General features: G+C 46.3%; 1 protein-coding gene across 1 annotated transcript in view; it reads left to right on the forward strand.

The window, feature by feature from the left end:
- The window catches only part of txndc16 (thioredoxin domain containing 16), a 241,426-nt gene that overhangs the window by 44,753 nt on the left and 183,341 nt on the right, over nucleotides 1–13,332 (forward strand). The window contains exon 6 of the mRNA XM_072489743.1: nucleotides 10,620–10,741. Coding sequence (XP_072345844.1) covers nucleotides 10,620–10,741 — 122 coding nt within the window. The remainder of the gene's footprint in view (nucleotides 1–10,619; nucleotides 10,742–13,332) is intronic.

The raw sequence follows: 13,332 nt of genomic DNA on the forward strand, positions 1-13,332 counted from the left end.
CTCCCTTTACAAAAAACTATATATCAGCCTAACCCCAAACAGGACCGAAAAAATATAAAGAAATAAGTAAATCCGAACAACGCAAACCAAAAGTATTTACAGAACATAGCTCAGATCTCCTCAGTCAAAGTTCAAGGGCCTCCTTCTCCTGCCAGTCTATTCTCTTTCATAAAGTCCGCTGCCTCCTCCGCCGTGCGAAAGTACAACTCCCGGCCCCTATAGGTCACCCATAGGCGAGCCGGGTACAGTAGACCAAACTTTATGCCCTTTCTTGTATAGGGCCGACTTGACCTTATTAAAGCTCGCCCTCCTCTTCACAAGCTCTGCCCCAAGGTCCTGATACACCTGGATCTCGACAACTTCCTAAGTTCATCACCTCGTCTGCCTGGCCCACCTTATAATGCGTTCCTTGTCCAGGAACTGATGTAATCGTACCACCATCGCCCTCGGCGGCTCACCTCCCTGAGGCTTGAGCATCAGTGCCCTGTGGGCCCGATCCACCTCCAACGGTCGATTAAACGCACCTTCTCCAAGCAGCTTCTCCAACATCTTCCCCACATACGCACCAGCATCCGATCCTTCGATTTCCTCCGGCAGACCCACGATCCGAATGTTCTACCTCCAGGAACGATTTTCCAGGTCCTCCACTTTCCCCAGCAGTCTCTTCTGCTGGTCAAGCAGCATCCCAATCTCTGCTGCCATCGAGGTGGACTGTTCCGCCTGCTCCTCCAACTTCTGGATCACCTGTCCCTGGGCTGCCAGTCTCGTCTTCACGCGGTCAACCACCGCCTTGATCGAGTCCACCGCCCGGACTCCCCAACTGGTCCATTGACCACAGCTGACTGGGTCCGACCCTGTTCGTCCGCCATTTCTACACGCGTTGTCCGCTCCTCACTCAACATCATCACCTGATTTGTTCTTTTCCGACTACTTCTGGACTGCAGCTCCATAAACCAGGGGTCAATTTCTTCTGTTCTTATTTCTGCACCTTTCCTCTACAAAATTCCTGCAACAAACCGGTGTAAAGGCCACAAAAAGAGCACCATGAGCGGGAGCTGCCAAATGTGCGACCACTCACTCCATGGTCGCCACCGGAAGTCGTCCTCATGGCAAGCAATTGATGTACAAGAGGAAGTTAGACAATCAGGATGTTGAAAAGCTGAACTATTCCATTAAATCGCAGTAAGCAGTGAAAGCAATTTTTTCCCCTTGCGCTTGGTTCTAACACTCATCATTTACTGAAAACTATAAAGTTTAACGGTTACTTAGATGAGCAAACCAAATCCACCCAATCATTTTTTAATTTTAAATTTAAGAGTACCCAGTTATTTTTTTTCCAATTAAGGGGGAATTTAGTGTGGCCAATCCACCTAACCACACCTTTGTGCTGTGGGGGTGAGATCCACGCAGACACGGGGAGAATAATGTGCAAACTCCACACAGCCAGTGACCCGGGGCCAGGATCGAACCTGGATCCTCAGTGCCGTAGGAAGCAGTGCTAACCACTGCGCCACCGCACCGCCATAAATCCTTCCAACCTTTAATGCTTTTGATGATCTTTTTTCACAACTGGTCACCATTGTGCTGTTCCTTTGTTTAGACATTGAATAGGTCTTGCACCCACTGTCACACATTTTCTTTATTATACATTTTATACATATTTAATCAGCATTTGGCTCAAGATATATGGTATGTGTAAAATTTTGTCAAAAGCATTATTACTTGGACTGAACATGTTCAGAGTTCAAATGGCGATTGAATTCTCTATTTAAGACAGTTGTGATGAGATTGGGAACACTGACATCAAATACTTTACTGTAATGTGCAGAACTTAATAGAAAATATAAGATGATTCCTCGCAACTAGAATTACTCATCCCCCCCCTATAGGTAGACCTTTTCTGGATTGTAAAGCTGTGGGGAACAATGACTCCTGGCAGCATGCCGTTTGGAGCATTCTTTAAGTATGACTGTTGTAAGAGTCCTTCCTGTTTATTCCCTTATTTCCCCTTTCTTTTATTTTGTCGTTATTATTGTTTTTGATCCATGGACATGTATCTTAAAGTCAAGCAGCAGAGTTCAGAAGTTACAGGAGAGAACGCTGGGCTAGTCCCTACTGGTTTGAGCAGGAACGGCAGACTTGTCGGCACCAGAGAAAGAGATGGATGGGACTTGGTTTGATTGACTGGCTGGTGGCTAATGAATGGGCCACAAATCCGTACTCTGCCCAGTAACAAGATCCTATCCCAGTGGAATGATTTTCAGAGTCCAAAGGAGTTTCAGTTTGACTCCCGGCAGCACAGGAACAAGGTCCTACTCTACCTCATAGATCTCATAGAATTTACAGTGCAGAAGGAGGCCATTCAGCCCATCGAGTCTGCACGGCCCTTGGAAAGTGTACCCTACCCAAGACACATCTCTAGTCCCGATTCACTTTGGCCCATTGTAGAATCTGCTCCTCCTGGAAGCAGTGGAATCCAATATTCACCGCTTGCGGTGACTCATTTGCCCATGGCTTCCGCCGGTGTACTCGGTGAGCCCGATCCAACTCTGGAGGGAGCAGTTGCCCCCCTGCTTGACCAATATCTGAGAAAAGTATTCAGTTGACTTTGGGCCCTCCACCCCTTCCGGTAACCCATGATTCTGAGGTTCTGTCTCCTTGACCTGGTCTCCAAGTCATCTACCTTTGCCCTCAGAGACTTAAAAAAAAACTTTTTATTCAAGGTTTTGACATTTTTACATTTTTTAAACACAGCATAGCAAAGAAAATCCAACACAGACCTCAACCCATTCCCCTCCAGTAACCTCAATCAAACACCGCAATTTGCCAACCCCTTCCCCCTTAACAGCTGCTGGTAATCAACTCCTTGAAATGTAGGACAAATAAACCCCATCTGTTGTGGAACGCCTCATTACCCTCCCCCTCAATGCAGATTTCACCTATTCCAGATACAAAACCTCCTCCTCCAGCCACATGGAGGCACAGGGTGGAGAACTGACCTCCACCCCAATAGGACTCGCTTGCGAGCGATCAGCGAGGTGGAGGCTAAAATATCTGCCCTTGCTCCTGTCTGCAGCTCCGACAAGTCCAGCGCCCCAAAATATGGTCCCTAAGGGACCGGGCTCCAAATCCACATGCAAGACCGCCAACGTGACGCTGAAGAATGACCTCCAACATTTCTCCAACATAGGGCATGACCAGAACATATGCCCGTGATTGGTCGGGCCCCTCCCACACAAGTATCCTGCATGCCTTCAAACAACCGACTCATCCTCGACTTCATCAGTTGCGCCCCGACCCCTTACAAGAGCCTGCCTCCATCCTCCCCACAAAGCTTCTGGCTCCCTGCTCCAGCCCCGCACCTATTCCACATTTGATGCCCAATAATAATACATCAGGTTTGGAAGGGCCAGGTCCCCCGACTGTCGCTCTCTCTGAAGTACTGTCCTCGTAATCCTTGCCAACTTGCCTGACCACAAACACGACAAAATCAACCGTTTCACCTCCATAAAAGCGTTTTCGGCAAAAAGACCAGTAGACACTGAAACAAAAATAATAACTGTTGCAAAATATTCACCTTAACCGCCTGCAACTGGCCTACCAATGACAGCAGAAGGCTGTCCCATCTCAATAAATCCACCTTGACCCTACCCACCAGGCTCGTAAAATTCAACTTAAGGAGCTGGGTCCAATCCTGAACCACCTGCACTCCCAATCACCTAAAATAGGTAGTCGCCACCCGAACTTGCAACCCCCCTAAACCTACACCCACCCCTGGAGAAGACACCGCAAAACACTCTCTTTTCCAATTTTAACTTCCACCAATCCACCTAACCTGCACATCTTTGTGCTGTGGGGGTGAAATCCCCGCAGACACGGGGAGAATAATGTGCAAACTCCACACAGACAGTGACCCGGGGCCGGGATCGAACCTGGATCCTCAGTGCCGTAGGCAGCAGTGCTAAACACCGCGCCACCGTACCGCCATAAATCTTTCCAACCTTTAATGCTTTTGATGATCTTTTTTCACAACTGGTCTCCATTGTGCTGTTCCTTTGTTTAGACATTGAATAGGTCTCGCACCCACTGTCAAACATTTTCTTTCTTCTTTTACGGTTTTGTCCTCTGATGCTTTCCTACCCCCATTATTTGACTTTATTATACATTTTATACATATTTAATCAGCATTTGGCTCCAGATATATGGCATGTGTAAAAGTTTGTCAAAAGCATTATTACTTGGACTGAACATGTTCAGAGTTCAAATGGCGATTGAATTCTCTATTTAAGACAGTTGTGATGAGATTGGGAACACTGACATCAAATACTTTACTGTAATGTGCAGAACTTAATAGAAAATATAAGATGATTCCTCGCAACTAGAATTACTCATCCCCCCCCTATAGGTAGACCTTTTCTGGATTGTAAAGCTGTGGGGAACAATGACTCCTGGCAGCATGCCGTTTGGAGCATTCTTTAAGTATGACTGTTGTAAGAGTCCTTCCTGTTTATTCCCTTATTTCCCCTTTCTTTTATTTTGTCGTTATTATTGTTTTTGATCCATGGACATGTATCTTCAAGTCAAGCAGCAGAATTCAGGAGTTACAGGAGAGAACGCTGGGCTAGTCCCTACTGGTTTGAGCAGGAACGGCAGACTTGTCGGCACCAGAGAAAGAGATGGATGGGACTTGGTTTGATTGACTGGCTGGTGGCTAATGAATGGGCCACAAATCCGTACTCTGCCCAGTAACAAGGCGGTGATTGGATCCTCTCCCAGTGGAATGATTTTCAGAGTCCCAAGGAGTTTCAGTTTGACTCCCGGCAGCACAGGAACAAGGTCCTACTCTACCTCATAGATCTCATAGAATTTACAGTGCAGAAGGAGGCCATTCAGCCCATCGAGTCTGCACGGCCCTTGGAAAGTGCACCCTACCCAAGACACATCTCTAATCCCGATTCTCTTTGGCCCGTTGTAGAATCTGCTCCTCCTGGAAGCTGTGGAATCCAATATTCACCGCTTGCGGCGACTCATTTGCCTGTGGCTTCTGCCAGAGTACTCAGTAAGCCCGATCCAACTCTGGAGGGAGCAGTTGCCCCCCCCCCCCCCCCCCCCCTGCTTGACCAATATCTGAGAAAAGTATTCAGTTGACTTCGGGCCCTCCACCCCTTCCGGTAACCCATGATTCTCAGGTTCTGTCTCCTTGACCTGGTCTCCAAGTCATCCACCTTTGCCCTCAAGAGTCTTTTTTTTATAAAACTTTTTTATTCAAGGTTTTGACATTTTAACATTTTAAACACACAGCATAGCAAAGAAAATCCAACACAGACCCCAACCCATTCCCCTCCAGTAACCTCAATCAAACACCGCAATTTGCCGGTAACCGCATTCCACATTCGATGCCCAATAATAATACATCAGGTTTGGAAGGGCCAGGTCCCCCGACTGTCGCCCTCTCTGAAGTACTGTCCTCGTAATCCTTGCCAACTTGCCTGACCACAAAAACGACAAAATCAACCGTTTCACCTCCATAAAAGCGTTTTCGGCAAAAAGACCAGTGGACACTGAAACAAAAATAAAAACTGTGGCAAAATATTCATCTTAACCGCCTGCACCCAGCCTGCCAACGACAGTGGAAGGCTGTCCCATCTCAATAAATCCGCCTTGACCCTACCCACCAGGCTTGTAAAATTCAGCTTAAGATGCTGGGTCCAATCCTGAGCCACCTGCACTCCCAAGCACCTAAAATAGGTAGTCACCACCCGAAATTGCAACCCCCCCAAACCTGCACCCACCCCTGGAGAAGACACCACAAAACACTCACTCTTTTCCAATTTTAACTTGTAGTCTGAAAAAGCCCCAAATCTCCTAAGCAGTGCCATTATATCTTCCACAGAAGAGCCCGGGTTGGAGATATACAACAACCGATCATCACGCAGAGAATCCTATCTCTACTCTCCCCTCACCATCCCCTTTCATTTCTCTGAGCACCTCAGCGCTATGGCCAAGTGTTCTACCACCAAATCAAACAGGAGGGGCGGGGGGGACATGGATAAACCCTGCCCCTATGTAACGGAAAGTACCCTGCGTTCACCTCATTCGTAAACACACTCACCTTCTGTTCCTAATTTGACCCACGCCACAAATTTGGGCCCAATCCCAAACCTTTCCAACACTGCAAATAAATAGCTCCACTCCACATGATGAAATACCTTCTCTGCAACTAATGCCACGGCCGCCATTGGCTCCCTACCTTCTGCCGGAGAAAGCACCACATTCAACAGATGCCGCACATTCAACGACAACTGCTTGCCCTTTACGAACTCCGTCTGATCCTCCCCAATCACCTTTGGGAGGCACTCCTCCAACCTATGCGCCAGCACCTTAGCCAAAATCTTGTCATCCACATTTAGCAGAGATGTAGGCCAATACAACCCACCCTCCACCGGGTTCTTATCCTTTTTTAGCAGCAATGAAATGGATGCTTGTCCCATCGTCTCTGGCAACGCCCCCTTGGCCACCGCATCCTCAAAACATCACCAACAATGGCGCCAGCTTATCCAAAAACGTTTTATAAAATTCTACTGGGAAACCATCGGCCGCAGTGCCGTACCCGTCTGCAACCTCTCTATCGCCACCTGCACCTCTTTCATCCCCACTGGCTCTTCCAACCCTGCCCTCTCCTCCTCTCCTACTTTAGGATACTCCAACCGCCCCAAAAACTCGCTGATGTCTGAGTCTTCCTCTGGAGGTTCCAATCTATATAACTTTTTAAAAAACTCCTTGAATGCCTTCTTTACCTGCCCCGGTGCCACCACCCACTCCCCTGTCCCATCCCGCAGCCGAACAATCTCCCACGCATCCGCCTGGCACCATTGTAGGTGATGTTTTGAGGATGTTTGGGTCCACCAATAGCCCCACATCCAACCTCCATGCAAGTCTCAGAGCCGACCCCTTCTCCAGGACCACATCTACCCAATGTGGAGCATGGTTCAAGATAACAATCGCCGATAAACCTGCTTTCCTCACCCCGGCCAACAGAGCCTTTCCCATAATAAAAAAGTCAATCACTGAATACACATTGTGTACTGGCAAATAAAACAAATACTCCCTGTCCCACGGATGCAAAAACCTCCATAGGTCCGTCCACCCCCATCCCCAATCTTCCTCCATAAACGCAGCCAACAGCTTTGTTCCCCTCTCGGGGGTCAGCAAACGCGGCTTGGACCTATCCACCGTCGGATTCTGCACTGTATTCAAGACCGCCCCAGTATTAACTGGTGGGTATCCAATTTTGGTATGGCAGCCAACATCTTCTTCATAAATCCTATGTCATCCCAATTCGGGACATAAAAGCAAACCAACACCTCCAACCTCCTCTCCAAAACACCCCTTACTATAACGTACCTGCCCCCTGGTCAGTCACTACCGTCTCCCATCTGAAACCTCACTCTATTACCCACCAATATCATGATCCATAAGCCCTGCTTTTAAAGCCCGAGTGGAACATCAAACTCGCCAGCCGTTCCGAAGCCTTACCTGGTCCTTTGTCTTCAGATCGGTCTCTTGCAGCAATACCCACGTCGGCTTTCAAACTCTTCAATGCAATAAAACTCTTGCTCGCTTCACCAGTCCCCTCAGCCCTCACGCTTTCCACGTTACCAAACAGGCAGGGGTGTCTCAACCCCACTACCATTCCTATCAGTCACAACCGCTACCCCTGGCCCTGCCCGGCAGGTGGGACCCAGCCTACCCTGTCAGCCACCTACCCCTTTCGTCCCCTGTCTTTCCAGAAGCCCCCCAGCCACTTCCTCCCGCAATCACTTCTTCCAGTATCATCCCCATTCCCCCCCACCATTCGCACCTCCCAGGTCCATTGAAACCTGCCCACAAAGGCTCCCAATGACCACGCCCTCTCCCCACACCTCGCTCCTGTTCACCAGCTAACTTGCGTTTGCTAGCGAGGTGGCCCCTGCCAGAACCCCCACCCAATATCAAAAAGATTAGGTGGCCCCCCTCACCCAGGCCACCTAAACCCCTCACACAATAATCCCTCAAACTAAAAAGTGAACAAATCCTAACAAATTACCCTGAAGTTCCCAAAACTATCCCCTCCCAAACACCACCTGGAAGAAGGAAAAAAGATAAAAACAAACGAAGTCCAAACTCAATTCAGTCCCTGTCCTTCAGCCTTCATGAACGACTCCGCTTTCTCCAAGATAGTAGTCAAGGAGCTGTATGGGACCCTCCGCTTTGCCGGGTAGATCACCCCAAATCTCATGTTGCTTTTATACAACCCGACCAAAGGCCGCCCGATTTCTTGCCAACTCTACCATGAGATCTTGGTATATACAAATACCACCACCTTCCCATCTCCCCTCTCAATGCAACTTCACCCATCTCAACACCTCTTCCTTCACCTGGTAGCTGAGAAAGCAGACTAGCAAAGCTCTTGGTGGCTCATACGGCTATAGTTTCGGCCGGATCGACTGGTGAGCCCTGTCCAGCTCTTGAAGGGAGTGGTCCTCCTCTGCGAACAACTTGGTGAATATCTCTGCAAAGTACTCCGTCGGCGTCCGGCCCTCCAGCACCTCAGCCAGCCCCACAATCCTCAGATTATGCTTTTGAGACCTTTTCTCCAGGTCTTCCACTTTGGTTCTTAGCCCTTTGTTACTCTGCACTACCCTCCGCAGCTCTTCACCCACCGAGGTGACCCGATTGCCATGCTGTGACAATGCCTCCTCCATCCCCTTCAGCACCTCTCCTTGCTCCTGCACCTCTGGTGACGTCTTTGCCAAAGCCTCCTTTACCGGGGCACGGATCTCATCCACCCACTCCTTGAGCGAGGCCATCATCTCCTTTCGATGCCTGTCGAAGTGCTTGGAAGACAGTCGTTCAAACTGCCCTACCATCGCTTAGGCTAGCTTATCCACTGTTATGGGTGCCGCCCCAGCGAGCTGGCTCCCGCCATCTTTCCTCCCTCTGAGCTCCCCACCGAGCTCGCTGACAAACAATCGCTCGCACCCTTCCTTCCTGGATTCTTTTTCTAGGATTTTGGAATCCTTTGGTTGCCGCAGTTTTTCAAACAATCACTCATATAAAACTCTCCTCAAAATCTGGGCGAAAAGGACCAAAAAAACAAAAGCTCTAGCAGGAGCCGTCCAGTGTGCGGCCTCCACCTACTTGTCTTGTTCCTCTCTTCCACCAGCAGCATCTCGGCTTCCAACGAGGTGATTCGATCACTATGCTGCGACAAGGCCGCCTCCACACCCTTTAGCACCTCTCCACATTCCTTCGCCGTCCCAAAGTTTTTCAAGCTTCTTCCAAATTGGGCCAAGTGCCTCCTTCATTGACCGCTTAAAGATTTCCATCAACACCCTGCCCTGCTGCTCAATTTGCTTCGCAAACTGTTGTTCAACTCCTGTGCCATCACCTCAGTCAACGTTTCCATTGCGATATGGGTGGCCACACCCAAGGTCGGGTCCGCCCCCTTCCCTCCTGCTGAGCTTCGAGGGCTTTCTGGCTTCGTCGAAGGATTACCCCCTGTAATCTTCTTACCACCAACCTTCTTCATAAATTTCAACATATTTTCACTGACAAATTCCTTATCCCATACGATGGGCCGGTTTTGATGACCAAAATCGCCGGGAACCAGGTTTAAAAAATCCAAAAAAACAGACTATGGCGGGAACCACCTTATGTGCGACCTTCTCCTACCTGTCACCACTGGAAGTCTATGTGGGAATATTGTAGTTGAACTTATTTCCCTGAAGCATGCAATCAAGATTTCTAGTAGGAATGCTGTGTAGTAATCAAGACTGCACATATTTTTGCTATGTTTCACCTTTTTTTGATTTCTGTGTGCTAAGACCAATTATAATATCCATGGTACCACCTGAGGTGAGATATTTCAGCAACGTCATGACGTTGAACCAGGGGCTTTTTATTTTTTTAAAATAATTTGGAGTACCCAATTCTTTTTCTCCAATTAAGGGGCAAATTAGCGTGGCCAAACCACCTACCTTGCACACCTTTTTGGGTTGTGAGGGTGAGACCCACACATTCACGGGGAGAATCTGCAAACTCCACACAGACGATGACCTGGGGCCAGGATCAAATCCGGGTCCTCGGTGCCGTGAGGCAGCAGTGCTAACCACTGCGCCGACATGCTGCCACCGAACCAGGAGCTTTATAAACTGTTATTTTCAACAAATATACTAATAGGCTGTGTTATTTGAAAACCGTGTTTGTATTCCACATTTCTGAATTGCCCAAAACAGTTTGTGTGTCAGATATCATGCAGAGTATGCAAGCAGCTTGAAATCAGCATGAATGTTGCTTTTAAAAGAAAAAGCATCATCTTGTTGCAAAGTAACACTGCAGTTACTTTTTGTACAGCTCACAGTAGATAAATCCCAGAGGTTTTTCAGTAATTTTCCAGGTTTTGAGTTTTTAAATTCCCTTCATCCAGGCTGAATTCTGCAATATTATTTGCCATTAAGTTTATAATTATCTTCAGTTTCAAATGGTAAAGAATCTAAATTATTTCCTTGAATGAGTTAAAGCTCTTTATTTTTATTGTGAACTATTCAACTGACTGAATATATATTGCTCTGTTATAGTACCTTGCTGTTTAACGAAATAAAATACGTGTCCTCATTAGCGGATCTTCATGACATTGAAAATAATATGAAAGGACGAGGTGATGTCATCTTTACATTTGTACGAGCAGTAGGAGTGCCAGGTATTGTTGAAACAAGATAACTTGAAGTTTAGTGTTCTTGAACTGCCTTATGAGCACTCTGACACAAAACACACAAATCCTGGTAACTATGATTAATTCCGCGCAAGACCTAATCATCTTCGTGTCTTTTTTCATAATATTATTCCTCACAAAATCCAATTTCAGCCAGTGCTTGTAAAATTGTCTGATATCACTTCTCATTGCTTGCTTTCCATTCTGTGCCAGGACAGAGATTACCGTAGGCAGAATCATTAGTGACATCATTTATGACTGTGACCTTCTTGTCCTTGAATTCTCTATGAGATTCAGTATGCTTAATCACTCTGTACAGTCAATCTTCTGTGGTCAAATACTTTGGGAAGCTCGTCTCAATGGAGTCAGAATAAGGCTAGCAATGGATTCTTTCTCTATTCATCTGCCACCTCTGGAGTACTTTAAGATTACATCCTTGACTACTTTCCCCCCTTTGTTTGCATTCTGTGCCTTTTATATATTCTCTGTAGATACTTGATAGTTTCCAGTGTACCATGATGATATTCAGCTTCACTTTTCCATCACCTGAATTGAAAATGGGGTTGAGCTTTTTGGTCTGATTTTCTTGTCCCATTCTGATGACATTGCTTTGCTATAAATCACCAGGTCCAGATCAAAGGTTACCCTCTGTATTCCGAAAGTACACAATTGGTGTAATTTTAAGATTCCTGTTTCCTGTTACTGATTAATTCGTTGTCAATCAACAAACAATGATTCTAATGTTTATCTATTCCCCTGTCACATTATCCCAGAAGCCTCAAAATTGATGTAACATGGGTGATGTGGTGGAAGTTTCAACATTGTGTCCCCTCCTTGTCATCATCCTTTTGTGTCTTGAGATACTGACAGTAGGAGAGGGGATACCAATAATGAAATGAGCTTACTAGCAAAGCATTCCTCGCCATTTCCCTATATTGTCACTCTTGAATTTATTTTGCACCCTTTCTTCCCACAACCCCATATGTTCCACTGAATTTCTAATGTACGAAGTTAACATCAAATCTCCCAAGAAAATTGCAGTTGCTATGTTGTTGAGTTGCATGAAAACATATTTTCAAATTTAAATTACGTGGTCCCAATATTTGTGGGCAAGTATGTTAGCGACGGCAAAACCCAGATTTGTCAGAAAGGCAAAGGTCCGAACAAGTTTAATTGTACGACCTCATTAGCATATTTTTACTCCATTCCCCAAGAAGTCTTTCCGGATTGGGTGGCTGGCTGATTGCTTGACAAGAAAGTCAGCAGTAGAAGGCAGCGGCTGGGAGCAGCTGAGAATAGTCCAAAGTGGGAAAGTGGAATTGAAGCCTCCGATCAGTCATGATCGTATTGAAACGCAGAGCAGATTTGACAGACAATGTAGTCTACACTTATTTTAAGATGCTGCAAGGTGGGGTGCTTGGAGCGCGGCATCGAGGAGAGAGGGATGGAGTGAAAGGCTGAGGCATCGTGAGGATGGTCGGCCAATTGCAGTGACGGCGGAGGGGGGGGGGGGGGGGGGGGGGGAAACGATTGTGGAGCATTGAACTGAAGAGGTTACAAGATCGTGGAGGAGACGGGATTTGAAGATCATGGAGAAGAATTTCTTGACCCACCAATAGTGACCTATCAAAGCACTTGTGTGAAGGATCAGGCAGCACCAGGCTCCCTTTAACTGCTGAATTTTCCAAGCACTGGAAAATGTGGCTGCCAGTGTTAAATTTAAATGGTTTCCAAAATCTGAGCAAGGGAGTTTATTTAAATGTTTACAATCACAAACCCACCTTACTAAAGTGGACTAATCAGAAGCTCTGTATCTATCACGGTTAAACTGGAAGTAAATGCCGGATTGGGATAAGGTTTTCCAAAGTAAATACATCTTGATTTTTTCCCCGTTATTTTCTGATTTCCATTGAAGAGGAGGAATTTACGAATAAAATCTGAACCTGTTTAATGCATCTCTTGAGTGAGAACCATCATATTACAATTAAAAGGCATGTTTGAGGATTGGAGAACTGGACAGCACCAGAATAAATTGTGAAAAAGGAGAGAATGCCTGACTTGAAAGATGATGCAGCACTTAAATATCAACAGTAAACAATTACATGTATGCTCCAGCTACCCATCTTCCATCTCTATTTGTCTAGTCATCCATCCTCCGTCTTTCTCTCTCTCTCTCTCTCCCTCTCATCATCAAAAACTCATTAAGACCCATATGCAATCATTTCCTATGACAATTCTGATATGAACATTGCATATCTGCCTGTAATTGCTGCCTATCATGTCACCTGATGTGTTAATGGAATGACTGTACTGACCCGTAACCATTACCAGTCAAGCTGCTAACTGGGTGCAGTTTTATTTCCTTTTCCACACAAAATGTTTTTGAAAGAACAAACCACTTCTGCCTTTTTTTAAATTAGTAACTGAAATTTTATTAGCAAATAAGGTTTTATAGAAGATTTTAAAAAGTAGACATTTTGCAATAACCTTAATTATCTTTTGAATTCTGTTTTTGTGTCTTAATGCATCCCTTAAAGATTCTACTTGATTATTTCCAAAAGCCTGGCCTCAGAATTGAT

Source organism: Scyliorhinus torazame, chromosome 2, assembly GCF_047496885.1.
Source record: "Scyliorhinus torazame isolate Kashiwa2021f chromosome 2, sScyTor2.1, whole genome shotgun sequence".
Taxonomy (NCBI): domain Eukaryota; kingdom Metazoa; phylum Chordata; class Chondrichthyes; order Carcharhiniformes; family Scyliorhinidae; genus Scyliorhinus; species Scyliorhinus torazame.